General features: G+C 33.7%; 1 protein-coding gene and 1 non-coding gene across 3 annotated transcripts; one reads left to right on the top strand and one right to left on the bottom strand.

The window, feature by feature from the left end:
• The first annotated feature begins 4,186 nt into the window (after positions 1–4,186).
• LOC109814968 (Cytochrome C oxidase subunit II-like, transmembrane domain-containing protein) lies at positions 4,187–7,577 on the top strand. 2 transcript variants are annotated; one of them, XM_020379512.3, is made up of 3 exons: positions 4,187–4,347; positions 6,067–6,509; positions 6,628–7,577. In XM_020379512.3, the coding sequence occupies exons 2-3, from the start codon at positions 6,106–6,108 to the stop codon at positions 7,385–7,387; spliced, it is 1,164 nt and encodes a 387-aa protein (XP_020235101.1). In that variant the 5' UTR covers positions 4,187–4,347; positions 6,067–6,105; the 3' UTR covers positions 7,388–7,577. The 2 variants fall into 2 exon arrangements, with proteins under 2 accessions (XP_020235101.1, XP_020235102.1); XM_020379513.3 differs by having other exon boundaries at positions 4,216–4,439.
• Positions 7,578–18,525: 10,948 nt separating this feature from the next.
• Positions 18,526–18,599, bottom strand: TRNAT-AGU (transfer RNA threonine (anticodon AGU)). Its single transcript has one exon. It is a non-coding gene; the product is annotated as a tRNA-Thr (tRNA).
• Between the last annotated feature and the right edge of the window lie 19 nt (positions 18,600–18,618).

The following is an 18,618-nucleotide window of genomic DNA, read 5'->3' as shown; positions in this document are numbered from 1 at the left end:
TGTCATAACTCAACTTATCATTCAATCATTGGGATGACCATGTTTCGTGCTTTGTACAATCGAGATCCAACAACTCTTAAATATTACATCCTTGGAAGTGCTTCTATTCCTGCCTTGGATGATTCTTAACAAGCTCGAAAAATCATTTTGTCATAACTAAATCGAGCATGAAATATCAAGCTCACAAGAAGAGCCAAGACTTATCTTTTGAACTAGGTTTTTAGGTCTTTCTAAAGTTATAACCATACTAGTAAGGAACTTTGGCTCTTCACACTCCCAACAAATTATCTTGTCGTTTCTTCAATCTGTTCCAGGTTTTGCATTGCATTGGTTGTATCGTTTACGAGCTTCGTCTTCCATCCACATCCCAGATTCACCCTATTTTCCACATCTCCAAACTTAAATCATATCGAGGCTCTAACCCAAAATCCCATTACCCCTAGACAGAAACACCCCAAATAAGTCTCCTAAGCTAAATGACGCGTTACAACTATCCCACCCTCTTCTTACTTCCTCTGCCACCCAAATCCTCAACCGTTGGATTCACCTTCCCAAACCAAAGGCGCTTCCACACCTTCAATTCAAAATATCCCTACTATAATGTAGTAAGTTGGTTCAGGGTTTAGTAGATGCTGGAGATAAGAGTATATAAGATTTTCTTTGAGAAGGGAGTCTCATAAGCTCATTCCTCAAAGAAATTTAAAGAGAAGTTTTAGAGAGAAGGACTCTGGATCCGTGAGCCCCTTTCTCTCCCAAATTTCTCTGTTTGATTTTTCTCCTTCTCTAGATCACTAATTCCTTCTGTCTTTTCTTGGATTTCAGGCTAGGAAGCTTGTGTTTGGAGGATTAAAGTCCACGGGTCGAGCTTCGAAGGGAATTCTTCTTCTTCTTATTTCCTTGGATGTTTTGAGCCAATTTTTCAAGTGAGGGAAGCTAGAATGTAGGTTGATTGGTTGCATGTGAGTTTAGGAACTCAATTGGTGCATGAAATTTGAGAATCAATGGTTGAATTGAAAAACTTCTCATTTTTCAGGATTTTGGGAAAAATGGGATTTTTGGTGATTTTGATGCATTGAGTAGGTTCATGTTGAATCTGAGGACGCTTTCTAATTGTATGGAGTCTATGTATTGTGTTTCTCGGATTGCATGTGGTTAGATTTCCTGATTTTCAATTTGGATGGAATTTTCAAATTTTTGGTGGCTTCTGTTTGAGTTTGCGTCGGGCATGCATTCATTAGAGGTAGCCATTTTAAATTCACGTCGGGCGCGAGGTTAGTTGCGTAGGGCGCGATTTGAGATGGGAGCCTCTAGATGAGTCACACCGGGCGTGAGGAGAGCCACGCCAGGCGCGATATCAAATGGTGGTTCTGTATAGCATTTTCTGATATGGCGTCGGGCGTAGGGTAAGTCCGCTGGGCGTGGAGACCTCTAGAGATCTCTGTCTAGACGGTGCCAGACGCAGGGTTGACGCACCAGGCGTGGAGACTCCTTTGAGTCTCTGTTTGAATGACGTCGGGCGCGAGCTGAATGCGCCGGGCGTGGAAGAGCTTAGAGCTCTCGGGTTGGATTTAGGCCGGACGCGAACTAACTGCACCTGGTGTAAATATATGTCATGAAATCATGTTGACGTGACACATAATGACATTATCATGACATCATCTTTTGCTAGCGTGACAATAAGGAAAAAAATTAAACATTTGAATTTTATAGGGATAATTAAAAAAAAATAGAGGGACAAAAATTGAAAAAAAATACTAATTTATAAGGACAAAAATCATATTTAAGCGTTCTTTTTAATCTCATATGCTTGTATGATATAGATTTACTCTTATGCATAATATTTTTTTCATGATATACACACTATAAAAAAATTGTCATATAGTGATGCACATCTTATAGTAATACAATAATTGTTACTAAAAATTACTTTTACTTATACCATAAATATAATATATATTGGTATATTATTAAAAGTTGTAAATATAAGTTATAATGACATATAATATATATTGTTAAATCTTATTCAAAATCAATACTAAATTTATGTGTAATTATATGTCAAATACTATATATATTGTATCTTTAGTAACAATTTTTGCATGTCCCTATATGTAACTTTTTTTTTTTTATAATCTGTTTTAAAACAATTATTAAGCAATGTAAGTGGAGATTGTTAGGACAAAAGTTTAATATTTAATGCCAACTGATCTATATAAAATGTATATGTGAAAATGAAAATAAATAAATATTAATTATTACATCTTATATATTATAAATGATCAAAATTAAAGCAATAAGTTATGTAAATTTTTCTAAATGCCATTTGACTTTTTTAAGCAATTATTTGAACTATATATCTAATAAGACCAATAAGTATTAATCAATATATCTTATTATAAATAATCAAGATTAAAACGTAATACATGTGAAATTTAAAAGTTACGTGAAATTTTTTTAAATGATCACGTAATTTTAAATTCTTACCCCCACGTATAAAATTATATATATATATATATATATATATATATATATATATATATATACTTCATTTATCTTTTAATCACATCAAAATAGTTTAAAGTAAAATCTTAGTACTAAATAAATATAAATATATTAATTTTATATATAACTTATATATTTATATATAATATATTGTTTATTATAAATTTTAATTATATATAATAAATATAGTATACATTTAACAAGCTTATCCATTATTTATTTGGGAGAGGCGTGGAATAATAATAGGTTTATCCGAATAAGAGTGAGATTCCTGAGTGGGACCTTTTTTTATTGTTTGGTCTGGTCAGTACTGGAACTTTAGGTTGACGATGGATTCAAAATTGGAATACATAATAAATAATATGTACTCTATCCTTACTGTCTTTATTGTGCTACACAGCTGCCAAATATGAAGGTACTGCCTACAACTATTCATATGCCATCACTTACTCTTCATTTTTTCTTTCATTTGGCCCATATTTTATTTTATTTTTGGTCTCAGGATAGCCCTCTGGGCTGTTCTATTCACTTAAAAAAAACTTGGCCCATCGTAGTTCGTGTTAAGGTTGATGATATATACACTTCTATTTTTTTATATATACACTCCTTTAAAAAAAATATATATTAAATTCTTAAATTATCCTTAATATTATTTGGAATAAAAAAAAAATTCTGGAAAGTGTTTTTTAAAAGTTGATGATATATACACTTTCTTTTTCCTATAAGTACACCTCCTTTTAAAAAAAAATAATTAAAATTTTAAAATATTCTTAATTTTTTGCTTTTTTTTTTTAATTTTACATTTACAACATTTAATTTAGTACTTTTTTTTACAGATCTTTCTTTTTTCTTCTTTTTTTTCTTTTTTCAATTTTTACATGCACCCAGTTGTCTTTCCTTCACCCCACCTATTTTGGTAGCATGTAAAAATTGAAAGAAAAAAAGTGTGTGAAAAAAAAGAAAAAAGTAAAAAATTGAAAGTTAAAGGTATAAAATTAAAAAATATATATAATATTTTATAATTTTTTTTTTAAAAATAAAGAAGGTGTACTTATAAAAAAAAAACAGGAGGTGTATATATCATGAGCCTTCTGAAAAGAACTTTCCGTCAGAATAATTACGGAAAGTACTTTCCAGAATACTAAAATTACTATTCCAGAAATAACTTTCCGTCAAAATAATTATGGAAAATACTTTCCGTAACACTAGAATTACTATTGCGAAAAATTCTTTCCGAAATATTAACAGTGTGTGTATTTGTTACCATAATTCCGGAAAGAACTTTCCGCAATAGTAATTTTAGTGTTACAGAAAGTACTTTATAGAATTATTCTGACGGAAAGTTATTTCCGGAATAGTAATTTTAGTATTCCAGAAAGAACTTTCTATAATTATAATTATGTACAAATACACCTCCAAAAAAAATTTTCCAAGGATAATTTTTTTTTCCTCAAATAATATTAAGGATAATTTAGAAATTTAATATTTTTTTAAAAAAGAGGGTGTATGTATAAAAAAATGGAGGTATATATATCATCAGCCTCGTGTTAAATCTTTGGCATTGTGTCACTGAACAGTAGATTACACGTTTTTATTTTTTTATTTTTTACCAAGTCATATGTATAGATCCGTTTTGGTGGAGCAAAAAACCAAAAAGGCCGAAAAAGTGGTGAGGCCCAGAATTGATGGAAGAAGAAGGATTAGGGTTGTTCTTGCTCCACGTTGTTCCGACCTATGTGGCGACCTCACAGCCAATCTGATTCATATAAAATTGTTGTATCTGATTTTGACCGAAGGATATACGCGAAGTGCTGCTATTTTTCTCCGTCCCTTGAACGCCACCAGGTACTAGTTCCTTTCTTCTTCGTATCAGATCAGAAATATGATGTTAGATCCATTTTATAAGCCACTCTTTTAATTTCAGTGAATCTATCAAGGTATGTATCGGTTAGGTATTTCTGTTTATGTTTTCATTTCCTTTCTCCGATTGCATCCAGATCTTAAGCTTACGCCGCTCTCTAATTTCTGTATTTTTAGTTCACTGTGTCTTTCGATTTGTTTTCCTAAACTCATTGTTCACTATGTCACCGGAATTCACTGCGTCGACTCCAAACCCTTGGTTTTGGTGTCGGTTTTAATCTATTTCTCGGATCTGACAGTGACGGATCCCGGTTTCGCATTTTAGTCACGATCGGCTCTATTTCCTCGTTACGTATATATATTTTTAATAGGAAATACATTTTTGCGTGACCTTGGGTTGGTTCATGGTTCTGGAGTATGGATCCAACTCTTTAGTGATTGTTGATTTTTATTGTTATGTGGCTCGTTAGTTTCTACAACTCTTGGGTTGGTGGTGTTTCAAATGCCTTGCCTACTTGTTCTGAAATGAATTTGAGGTTGTGGTTGGAACTGTTATAGATTTGAAAAGTTGGGGTTGTAGTTTCTACCCTGCTCGCGATGTGTTTGTATAGGCGTGGTTTATTGCATTTTTTTCAATGATATAAGCCTTTGTCCATGGGGGTTAAGCATTGTGTTGAGCGTCTGTTATAGATGGTTAAGCATTGAGGTGTTGTGTTTCTGTCTTTAGTGGTTAACCAACCCTTTGCTTTCTGCTCTTGATGGTTAAACTTAACCACCTTTGAGATGTTGTTTCTGCCTTACTATGGTGATTATACTTTCTTAGTGATTTGTGTTTCTGCCAAGTAGTTAAACTTTGAGATAAAGTTTTTGCTTGGTGGTTAAGCTTCTTGCCTTATGGCTTTGATGATTCCAGCTTCTGACTTGTATGGTAGTTAACTTATGATTTTTTTAGACATTGTCTATCTTTTTCCAACATGTTCTAGCATATTTTATTGTATCTTGCTTCAATTTGATACCTGTATTGTCATCTCAAGCTGGAGGTGTTGTGAACACTTTCCAGCTTGCCGTGGGCATTAGAGACGTAGGATATTAGTATTACTGTACTCGTGTAATTTGATTGTTCTCAGTTAAGTAATGATCCCTTTTAGTTTTTTCTTTTTTCTCTTTCTCCCCCCCTGAATCATGTTTATCGTTTCCATGCAGACTGGTAAAGTTAACACTTCTCCATTTGTGGTAGTATTTTATAGACATGTACAAAACATAATTTGTGATTAGATATAAAACTAAACATGATGGGAGATTAGAAAATAGTATATTTCATCACTTACTATTCAGTTTGTGTTGATATGTGTCTTGGGTTATTTTTAATTAAGTCCATTCAGTGTAGTGTTTTGTCAATTTGCTAAAAGTTTTAATCGCTGTTAAGGGTCTTCAATTTTTGTATGTGCTGAATGTGAAACAGTTGATGCGAGTTTCTTTTGGAGATTTCGTCATTATAATACAATAACCACGTGAAAGCTTTTAGGTGATTATTAGGTAATACTACAATTTAAAGTATAAAACCCAAAAATAATTAAGGGTTCATGTTGTAGCCACTTTGATCTTAAGTTTATTTTGTCAGCTGTTTTTAATGTGTATTTTGCATTTGGAGTCATTCACTAATGTTTTTGGGCAATTACCAAGATTTTGTTATTTCTGTTTCAGTGAAACCAAGGTGAGGGTAAGAATTTCCGAAGTTGCAGCATGGGGCTGCTATCTTATGTTGGGTCCTCCTTCCTGCGAAAGTGTCGCAAAGGAAACATTGGCATGTCAAGATTCTTGCATACCAATAATTTTGAACGCAAGTTGATTTCATCTGGTGGTAATGAATCATATGGACATTTTAGCAAAAGATCATACTCTTCACTTTTGGCTGCTGGAACTGAGTGTAGGACTACAGGTGCTAGAATCAGGATGCCAAATATAGGAAGTGAAGGGTTCACGAGTTCAACTTATCTATCACTCGCCAGAAGAAATTCAAGATCGATCCATTTTGACAGCAAGAATAGTTGTTTACCAACCTCGGTGAACCCTGAACAGATTGTTCAAAATTCTGAATTCCATAATATAACTACTGATATGGTGAAGATAATGGGGGACATCCCAAGGTTTGTATTCTTTCACTATCATTTGTATCTTAATATTCATACTAATCATATAATTAATAGACTCTAATTGTTTCCATTATTCGAATCATTCTATAATTGTTGTTTTTAATTTTAATAGATGGATATCTCAAAGTGTCTCCACGATAGCTCCTTGTGATGCAGCAGAACCATGGCAGATTGGATTTCAAGATGCAGCAACACCTATGATGCAAGGAATAATAGACTTGCATCACGATATCTTTTTCTTCCTCACCAATATTGCTGTTTTCGTATCATATATCATGGCTCGCGCTTTGTGGCATTTTAGCCACAAAAGGAATCCAATTCCGCAAAGGATTGTTCATGGAACAACAATCGAGATTCTCTGGACCATATTTCCTAGTATCATCCTTATGTTCGTTGCTATACCATCATTTGCTCTGTTATACTCAATGGACGAGGTGGTGGTTGATCCATCCATTACTATCAAAGCTATCGGACATCAATGGTATTGGAGTTATGAGTATTCAGACTATAACAGTTCTGATGAACAGTCGCTTGCTTTTGACAGTTACATGATTCCAGAAAGTGATCTTGAATTGGGTCAATTGCGTTTGTTAGAAGTGGACAATAGAGTGGTAGTCCCAGCCAAAACTCATCTACGTTTTATTATAACAGCAGCTGATGTACTTCATAGCTGGGCAGTACCTTCCTTGGGTGTCAAATGTGATGCTGTACCTGGTCGTTTGAATCAGGTCTCTACTTTTATTCAACGAGAAGGGGTATACTATGGGCAGTGCAGTGAGATTTGTGGAACCAATCATGCATTTATGCCTATCGTCGTAGAAGCAGTTTCTACTAATGATTATAGTTCTTGGGTTTCAAATCAAATGCAGTAATCTGCCTTGAGTTTGTGCTGTTGGTAATAAAAGTGTACCTCCAAGATACTATGTTTTTTTGCTTGGGTGTCCAAGATACAATATTTTCTTGATTGAGTGTCCAAGATACAATATTTTCTTGATGGAGTGTCTAAGATACAATTAATTATGCACTCTTTTAGTTTTAATAATAAACTTTTTTTTTGTTTTATTGTATATTTTACTTATTTATTAATTTATATATAGATAATGCGTATATTGATGTGGTTCTTGAACTGGCTCAATTGAAATCTTTAATAGCCAATGTTTCTTTAAAATGTCAATGATAAATTCTTCAGATGAAATGCAATAGTTTCTTTGACTTGAAATTATTATAGTGATTAACATTCGTTTTATTATTATATATTTTAAGGCTAGGCACTTATGTCTTGGTTACTGGTTGAATGGGCATTGGATGTAATTAATTACTTATAGGATTAATGATTAATCAAAGAAGAATTGATTAACTCTCGATGATGAGTTTGAACTAAAACGTTTATCAAGACAATTGAATGAATGAACAAATGAGTTTCATTATCACTCATTGAAGAAATATAATGTGTTTCAGTTCGATATTTGTACCATACCCAAAAATTAATTAATCCAAAGTTGTAAATGATGAGGAGAAAATATTACACTATTCTTCAATTGGTTCTTGAAATGGTAATTTTTCTATCAGAAAAATATTTGTTTAATGATTATATTAGAAAGTTTAATTTAATCAAAATGATGTTTCTTAGTGAATATTATTATATTTTTTGCTTGCACCAAAAATATAAATAATATGAATATATATATATAAGGAGGGTTATAACAATACCAATATAACTTTTAGTAAATATTACACCGCTCAATAACTTTATATTAAATGTGAATTTTGTAAATTTAATCGTTAGATTGAAAGTTCATATCACTTTATATGTTTATATCAAATTTTGTTAAAATTGAAGGTAATTAAAGTATTCATATTTTAGTATATTTTAAAATGTATATATTACATCAATTTTGTTTAATAAGAATGAAGTATCAAATTATCTTTGATTAATATAAAATTTTGTATATATGATCTAAGAGTAAAAATTTTTTAATTTAATGGTTAGATTTACAAAATTCACATTTAATATAATGTTATTGAACAGTGTAATACTTAGTAAAAGTTATATTGGTGTTATTATAACCCGGATGGTTAAAACAACATTGGTGTAACTTTTACTAAGTATTACACCGTCCAATATTATTGATTTAAAAAAAATTTGTTAACAAATAAAGAAATTCTGGATCAATAATATAGAGTTTTCAAAACAATTAAGACAAATCATCTAAAACATAATCTGACAATAAGATGAATGTTTGTATAAGATAAAAGCTACATTAAGACGATTTTGTTGCCAATTAAGACAAATTTTGAGTTATAAAAAGAAATATGCATTAAATCTTATATCATTTACAATCTTTAAACAAGAATATGACTTCGTCAGATTCCTTAACAAATTGAATTTAAAAATACATCCTCCATACCAAACGTTTCACAAAAGGAAAGAAATACATGTTTTGCATCAGAAAATGATAAGCATATATCTGTAAACATGGAAAACTGCACTCGAAAGTTGTTTCATCACTACAACATCCTGACACAAGTATGACTCTACCGACTTGGTATCTAAAAGATGATAAGTAGTTTTTTTGATTACATAAAAAGTGAAAATTCGCTAAAAACATTTAGTGCAACTATTTATCATACTAACAGACACTTCTCTCCTCAAGAAGCAAATTGTGAAGACAAACGAAGTAAACCATAAGAGAGAAACTCAAGAATTTGCAATGGTCATCATCACTAAAGCTATATAAAATGAAGTTTAAAGTCTAGAAAGAAGTGACGATAATCTAAAATAAAATATTATTTCTTCATTCTTTATGTAAATTAGTTTTATACTTAACTTGTTGTTGTTAGAAAAGAATGACACAATCCAAGAGGGGGGGTGAATTGGATTCTATGACCCTTTAAAAATTATCAGAGTATTTAGGATCTTTATTTCACTTTTAAACTTTTCTAAGACTGAATTTTCAAATGAAGCTCTTCTAAAGACTTGTTATGAAAATATGAATGCAATATGCTCACTTGATTACAACATAATGAGGTTCAACAATAATGCTCTAATTCAGATTTAAACTGACAAAATTCACATACACTTGTTAATCAAGTTTTATCTTCTTTAAAGTTCAACCAAGAAATTACACAATGTAAAAGATAAGGTAGAAGAAGATTGCACAAGTCTTTTATACTGGTTCAGCCACTCCACATGTGACCTACATCCAGTCCTTAATCAACACCTGATTAAGATTTGTTCCACTATCTTAAGCAAGAAGGTTTACAAGCACACACACATGCATATACTTCAACACAAAAGATAACCACTTTCTTGACCCCAAGAAAGCACCCCTTGTAGAACCCACTACAAGAAACCTTCCACTTGAGAAACCCTTCTCAAGATTTTTACAAAGATTCACAAAGAATAAAGGAACGATTTCACCTGGAATTCTTGAACAAATCTTTATCTTCCCCTTTCAAGAATATGATGATGATTATCTTCTCACAAGCTTTTCACAAACGTTTTCACTCTTGGATTTCACAAAGAAAACTCTCCAAGATGTCACAAAGACTCCACAAAACGTTTTTCACAAATTAATTATCAGCTCTAACTCTTGTCTAAAGTTTCTCAAAGTTCAAAACTATTTATAAAAGTTTCAGACGTAGATAATCGATTATTTTAAAGAATAATCGATTATTTTGTTCTTCAGGTTTTCTGGAAACCAACCAAGAACAATATAATCGATTATTTTGCTGGATAATCGATTATTCCAGAAAGTTGTTCCTGGGATAATCGATTATTTTGACAAATAATCAATTATTGCAGCAAGGCATCCCATTTTGCCTATTGCTGGAATAATCGATTATATTTAACAATAATCGATTATTTTGAGTTAGTACTTAAAACTTCATTTTAAGTCTCAAAATAACTTTTCAATGTTTTAACTCATCATCATATACTCTCTACTTAGTTTAGATATAGATTTGATTATGCACAAAGCATACTAAGCACACACAATATAAAATCTCATTCAAAACAACTTAATAAACTCTATTACATTGCTCCATTACATAGCATGTTCTTGACTTTTCTTTGACTTTATTTTTGTGCTTCCAAGTTGTAAATTGTTGTTGTACACTTGTGTTGTGATCATCAAAACTTCTTTAGGCTTCAAGCTCTCCTAAGCTCAACAATTGTATCACGTCTTAAAAGGAAAATGAAGCAACTCTGTAAAACTTTTATAACTTTGAGTTATTGGGTTTGAACTTGAAGAGACTTGTTTGTAAAAAAATAATCATAATTTGAGCCTAGAGTAACTTATCTGTAAAAGAACACTTGTTACTTGACTCTGGAGAGACTTGTTTGTAAAAAAATATTTGGTATTGAAGCTTGGAGAGGTTTTGTGTAAAAAGAACATTAGGATAGCTGCTTGAAGAAACAAGTCAAAAAATATTTAGAGTTGAGGTAGAAGTGTCTTGATAAATAATATTTGTATCTTTGATAAGATAGTGGAACCTGATCTAGTTGAATTTAAGAATTAGACATTGTTAGATATAGTTTTATCTTATAGTTTTTTATCTTATGGGCCTAGGCCCACTGCTTTGTATTTAAACACATCTTTTGCTTTGCAATACACAAGGAATATGTTCTCTCCATTCACCATTACTCTCAACATGGTATCTAGAGCCTATCCTTGACTTTCCGGTGGACCCACTGTTCATCGGTGCCCGGAAAACGTGTCTCATTCCGTTTTCTGGCTATCCACTCAGTCGTGTCTCTTTCCGGCAATTTTTCCTATTTTTTTAGGGTTTTTTTCGTTGCTGCCGCCGCCGTCGTCACCTTTCCCGCCGGCGACCCCCCCACCCAACTCGCCTTCCTCCAGCGAACCCAACGCCACCGGTCGCGCGGCAAACGGAGGCCGCACGCGCCCCCACGCGCCGCTTCCGTGCTGGGTGCATTTTCTCTCTCCTCTCCGTCAGCCGCCGCGCGTGGCGGCGCGTCCGACGACTTTTCCGGTGGCGATCACCGGCGCCGGACTCGCCCCGACCTCCTCTACCCTGATCTACTATTTGTTTTGTGATCGGACCTCGTTTGTCACGAATCTCTTCCTTCTCGGGTCGTTTTTTTTCTCTCTCCTGTTACAGCATCTATGACTTCCTCTTCCGCTGATCGGCCTGACTCTGCTATTTTCACTAATTATGTCAATGTTTCTCTTTCCATTGACAAGTTAGATGGCACCAATTATGATACTTGGGCTTCGGATATCAAGCTTTGGCTTAAGGGACAGGATTACGTTGCTCACCTTACCCAGACAGCTGCTTCCGTTGATGAGAAGGATCGTCCTCATTGGTTGAAAATTGACGCTCAAATTTGTAGTGTCCTTAAGTCGACCATTCATCCCTCCCTAAAGCAAATTTTTCGTGCCCATGAGACATGTGTTGGTGTATGGGAACAAGCCCGAGTGTTATATACCAATGATACTCAACGTCTCTATGGTGTGTGTCAAAATCTCCAGAATATCATCTCCCCACGACGCCTTGATGGCTCCATGGCTGAGTATTTGGGCAAAGTTCATGGCCTCCTACATGACTTCAATGAACTTTTGCCTCCTGCTGACACTCCTGCCAAGGAACTAGAGCAATGCCAAAAATTCTTTATGTTGATGGCATTATATGGGCTTCCTGATGAGTACTCTTCCATTCGTGATCAGATTTTGGGATCTTCGACCGTGCCTACCTTGAACTCGGCTTGGTCCACTCTGTTGCGTGTGCCTTGCAAGTTTTCCCCTGACATACATTCTTCAGCTCCCACTGGAGACTCCTCTGCTTTGGTTTCTCAACGTGATGATCGTCAGCGTTCTCGCAAACCGGGCAAAGGTCGTCCCAAGTGTGATCACTGTCACAAACTGGGCCACACAATTGACCGTTGCTATGTCTTACATGGTCGTCCCCCTCGCCCTACTACTGCTGTTGCCCACACTGCCTCTCCTGTCTCTACTGCATCTGGTGCTACCCCCTTTGATAGTTTTGGCTCTGGGCCCCCAGCTCTCTTCAATGACTTCCTTAAATGGTATGAAGAACGTCAAGCTTCCAATTCCACTGCTTCTGTTGCGCACACAGGCCCTTCGTTTGTTGGTCTCACTCACTCCACCTCTCTTGGCCCTTGGGTCCTAGATTCTGGTGCTACCGATCATATTTCTGGTAATTGGTCTCTTTTCTCATCTCTTTCTACCTCTACTTATTTACCCTCTATCACTATGGCTAATGGTTCTCGCGCCACATCTCATGGTGTTGGTACTGTCCATCTTTCTCCTTCTCTCTCCATTGACAATGTCCTTTATGTCCTAGAGTCTCCCTTTAATTTATTATCCCTTAGTCGTCTTACTCGTTCTCTTGATTGCCTTATTTCTTTTACCAAAGATTCTGTTTTCTTACAGAACCGAAGTTCGGGACGGATGATTGGCACCGGATGTGAGTCTCATGGCCTTTATCACCTACGCACCTCTGCTCCTGTTGGTTTGGTGGTGGATTCCCCTTCCCTCATCCATGCTCAATTAGGTCATCCTAGCCTTGCCAAGCTTCAACATCTTGTACCACGTCGTCTAAGTTGTCTCATTTATTGTGTGAGTCGTGTCAGTTAGGCAAACATAGTCGTAGTTCCTTTTCTCCGAGTGTCCACAACCGAGCATCGTCTCCTTTTGCTTTAGTTCATTCTGATATTTGGGGGCCGAGTCGGGTTCCGTCCACTTTAGGATTTCAATATTTTGTCACTTTTATTGATGATTACTCTCGATGTACTTGGCTATTTTTAATGAAATCTCGTTCCGAATTATTTTCCATATTTCAATCTTTTTATAATGAAATTCAAACTCAATTTGGTGTTTCTATTCGTACTTTTCGTAGTGATAATGCTCGTGAATACCTCTCTCACTCCTTTAAAGCCTTCATGGCTTCCCATGGCATTCTTCATCGCACCCTCTTACTTCATGGTCACGTTCCTCAACCTTTTTGAGGCGATGCTATTCTCACTGCTTGCTATCTCATCAATCGAATGCCATCTTCTGTCCTCAACAACCAAATACCTTACTCTATTTTATTTCCCACTCAACCTCTCCATCCTCTACCTCCTCGCGTCTTTGGATCTACGTGTTTTGTCCATAATCACAGTCCTGGTCTTGACAAACTCTCCGCACGATCTCATAAATGTGTCTTTTTAGGGTATCCTAGGTCTCAAAAAGGGTATAAATGTTTCTTACCCTCCCTTCGTCGCTACTTAATTTCAGCTGATGTCACCTTTCTTGAGTCTTCTCTCTACTTTTCATCTACTTCCTCTTCTCCTACACCTATCCTTGCCCCTTCACCCTTACCTCTTGTCTTTGATACTCCTCCTGTGTCTGCTGTGTCACCCGACCCACCACCTCAGCCTCCACTTCAAGTTTATCATCGTCGGCAACGCTCCAGCCTTCCCATTGGACCCCCACCCGACTCTACTTCGGTGCCACCTCCTTCGTCTCCTCCGGGCCAACCACTTGAGTCTGACCTCCCTATTGCCCTTCGAAAAGGTAATCATTCTACTCGTAATCCTTCCCCTCATTATATTACTCTGAGTTATCACCGATTATCCCCCTCCCAATATACTTGTCTCTCTTCTCTTTCCTCTGTGTCTATTCCTAAAAATGTAGGTGATGCCTTGGCCCACCCTGGTTGGAGACAAGCCATGCTTGATGAACTGTGTGCTCTTCAGAACAATGGTACTTGGGATCTTGTTTCTTTGCCTCCTGGGAAGTCTGTGGTTAGATGTCGATGGATCTTCACAGTCAAGGTTGGTCCTGATGGCACCATTGATCGACTCAAAGCTCGTTTGGTCGCCAAAGGTTATACTCAAATTTTTGTATTAGACTATGGTGACACTTTCTCTCCTGTTGCCAAGATGACCTCTGTCAGATTATTCTTAGCCATGGCTGCTCTTCGCCGTTGGCCTCTCTATCAACTGGATGTTAAAAATGCCTTTCTTCAAGGGGATTTGCTTGAGGAAATTTATATGGAGCAACCTCCTGAGTTTGTTGCTCAGGGGGAGTCTTCCGGTTTGGTATGTCGTCTCCGCAAATCACTTTATGGTCTTAAGCAATCTCCAAGGGCATGGTTTGGTAGATTCAGTATTGTAGTCCAACAGTTTGGGATGACTCGAAGCGAAGCTGATCATTTGGTCTTTTATCGACATTCCACTGCTGGGTGCATCTACTTGATAGTGTATGATGATGATATTGTTCTTACTGGTAGTGATCATCATAGAATTTCTCAGATAAAACAACATCTTTGCCATCACTTTCAGACAAAAGACCTTGGTAAACTTAGGTATTTCTTGGGGATTGAGGTAGCGCAATCTACAAATGGAATTGTAATATCTCAAAGAAAGTATGCATTGGATATTTTAGAGGAAACTGGGCTAATGAATTCCAAGCCTGTTGATACACCTATGGATCCTAATGCTAAACTTCTACCAAGTCAGGGGGAGCCTTTCTCAGATCCTGAGAGGTACAGAAGACTGGTTGGGAAATTGAATTATCTCACGGTAACTCGTCCTGACATCTCTTTTGCGGTTAGTGTGGTGAGTCAATTTCTCAATTCTCCATGTGCAGGACATTGGAATGCAGTCATCCGCATTCTGAAGTATATCAAAGGTGCTCCAGGAAAAGGTTTATTATATGGCTACAACAATCATACCCAAGTTGTGGGATACTCAGATGCAGATTGGGCAGGCTCTCCCTCTGACAGGAGATCCACCTCAAGTTATTGTGTCTTTATCGGTGATAACTTGATTTCCTGGAAAAGTAAGAAGTAGAATGTAGTGGCAAGATCTAGTGCAGAAGCAGAATACCGTGCTATGGCCTCTACTACGTGTGAGCTCATTTGGCTCAAACAGTTGCTTAAAGAACTGAGATTTGGCGAAGTTACACAAATGACTCTCATATGTGATAACCAAGCTGCCCTTCATATTGCCTCAAATCCAGTATTTCACAAGAGGACCAAACACATTGAAATAGATTGTCACTTCATTCGTGAGAAGATTTTATCTAGGGACATTACTACTCAGTTTGTTAACTCTACTGATCAGTTGGCAGATGTCTTCACCAAATCATTACGGGGTCCTAGGATTGATTATATTTGTAACAAGCTTGGTGCATATGATCTATATACACCAGCTTGAGGGGGAGTGTTAGATATAGTTTTATCTTATGGGCCTAGGCCCACTGCTTTGTATTTAAACACATCTTTTGCTTTGCAATACACAAGGAATATGTTCTCTCCATTCACCATTACTCTCAACAGACATAATCTTAATAGTTGAGACAAATCAATATAAATCTCTGAGTTTATTCTTTATTTCGTCTGCTCTGCCCTATCTATAACACTATTACTTCATTATTTTGTGAAAAAATGCAAGTTTTTTGAGAAATAATATTATTCAACCCTATATTTTTTCCACAATATTTTTAAAAAAGGAAAAAAAAACTTTAAAAATAGTAAATAATATGAATTTACCCAAAAATTCTCCACATATTTGGCTTCAACCTTTCACTTTTGCCCAAAATTAAAAAGTGATTGAAAAATGTAAATAATAGAAAATATAATGTGCAATGAAAGAAGGAAATAAAAAAGAAATACAAAAATATTCGTTAGCAAATGAACAATAAAATGAAAATTAACAAAAAAAGAAAAGAAAGACATAAACTTACAAATAATTTATTCTCTATTTTTATTAATAATTACAATAGAGTCAACTATAACTGTTCCGGTATGCCTAAAAGTTCCACATCGCTTAGGAGTTGAGACTAAAGGTAGTTTATAAATACCCTTCCTCCTTAACCCACCGATGTGCCTTTTAAAGGACAAAACCGTGATGGCCCAACGAGCCAAAGCGGACAATACTTCGGATGCGGTGACCCTAACGATGACAACAGACTTATGATAGGAACATTGGCGCTAGAAGGAGGGCCCAAGCCACTATTGCCCCTTAGCATCGACTGGGGGGCTTGTTCCAGTATGCCTAAAAGTCTCACATCGCTTAGGAGTCGAGGCTAAGGGTAGTTTATAAACACTTTTTCTCCTTAACCCACCGAGACGCCTTTTAAAGGAGAAAACCGTGACGGCCTAACGAGTCAAAGCGGACAATACATCGGATGCAGTAACCCTAACGATGACATCAAATTTACAATAGGAACAATAACTTTGTCACTGATATCACCTAAATCAAATAAATTATTTATAATAAAATATATATATTGTCTTAAAAAAAACAGTAAACCATTGAAAAATATAAAAGAATAATGTGTGCAAAATTGTATACCATAATTTTTTTTTTACATAAATGTTAGTCATCACAAAATATATTATTATGATTAATATTGATTGATTCTATATAATATTATTTATATAATTATTATAAATGTAATGTACAAGTTAAATAATAAATAAAATTATTAAATTCATTTATTGTATTATAATGGTTTGTTTGGAAAAGCAGAAATAAAAGAAAAAATAAAAAAAAAGTGTGAGAAAGTTGAAAAGTATTTATATTTGATAAAAGGGAATTACAGAAAAATGGAAGGATGTTTTGATATGTCCATAATAAAAAGTTTTGTTTTAAAATGAGGATAAATATGTGAAAGTTTGATAGGTATATAATAATTTTTTTTCTTTTAAAATGAGGTTAAATATATGAAAGTTATATATATATATATATATATATATATATATATATATATATATATATAATCTATTTTATGATATTAAAAATATTTTTTATTTGACATTTTAAATAAAATTATTTATAAAAATTTATAATTGTTTATTTGTTTTTTAAAATAATAAATTTTAATAATAATAATAATAATAAATTTATTTCCAAATAAATTTACTTATAAAATAATTAAACTTCCAATAATAATAATAAATAAATAAATAAATAACTATAAATACATAACAATAATAATAATTTTTTTCACCAATTTTTCTATTTTATTTCCAGTTTATCTTCTTACACTTCTCTTCTCTTCTCTCTTTTATCTTTTTTATCCTCTATTTCTTTCACCGACACATTGTTAATGACATATTTAGTTAAACAAAATTATGGCTTATAACCAAATCTAATATTTACAAGTACCACGTGTTGAAACGACAAATCTAAACATATGTCCATGCAATACATGTTATTCAGACCTTAGTTATATAATTAATAGTATAGTTTTAAGTTTGAAATTTTAAATATATTAATAGTTATTAAATAATTATTTTATCTTGAAAGATTGACTATAACATTAATAAATTTAATAAAATAACGAACATTTTTTTAATAGCATTTTTATTTGAATTTATAATTCAAAATAGAAAAACTTATAAGTAATTATTAGGAAATATATTTTACCCTCAGAAAAAAATACTTTGTATATCATAAATGTTAATTTTAACAGAATACATTATAATTAATGTTAATTAATTTTTTTTATAATATGATTTACATATTGCTAATCAAAATTATCTTAATCATATAATTATTATAACCAGAAAACATAAATTACAATGATTTATATACTATAAATGTTAATTTCTATGAAATATATTGAAATATAACGAGAATTAATGTTATTTTTTATTTGGATTTATAATTCAAAATAAAAATTTCTAAATAACTATCAAGAAATATATTTTATAATCAAAGAACAAAATTGACAATAATTTATATACAATAAAAATAAAAATATTAATTTAAACAAAATATATTATAATTAATATAATTTATATGATACTAATAAAAAATCATATATCTTTTTAATCACAAAAAATTATCATTCTGTAAATGCTAATTATCATAAAATATACTATCGTTAACATTAAATAATTATTTAATTCTATAATTTATGTGATTATAAAATTTATTTATTTTTATGAGTAATTTAAATTGGCATTATAAAGTACTAAGCAAGTAGCAAGTATATAAATAGAAGACGTAGGAAAGATAGGAAAAAGAATTTGCTCTCGTTGAGAGTCGAACTCAAGACCTCCCGCTTACTAAACGGGTGCTCTAACCAACTGAGCTACGAGAGCAACTTGCTATGAGGATTTG

The sequence above is a fragment of the Cajanus cajan genome, chromosome 1, assembly GCF_000230855.2.
Source record: "Cajanus cajan strain Asha chromosome 1, NIPB_CcT2T_4, whole genome shotgun sequence".
NCBI lineage: Eukaryota > Viridiplantae > Streptophyta > Magnoliopsida > Fabales > Fabaceae > Cajanus > Cajanus cajan.
Note: the sequence above shows the minus strand (reverse complement) of the source record. Positions and strands in the feature narration are given on the sequence as shown.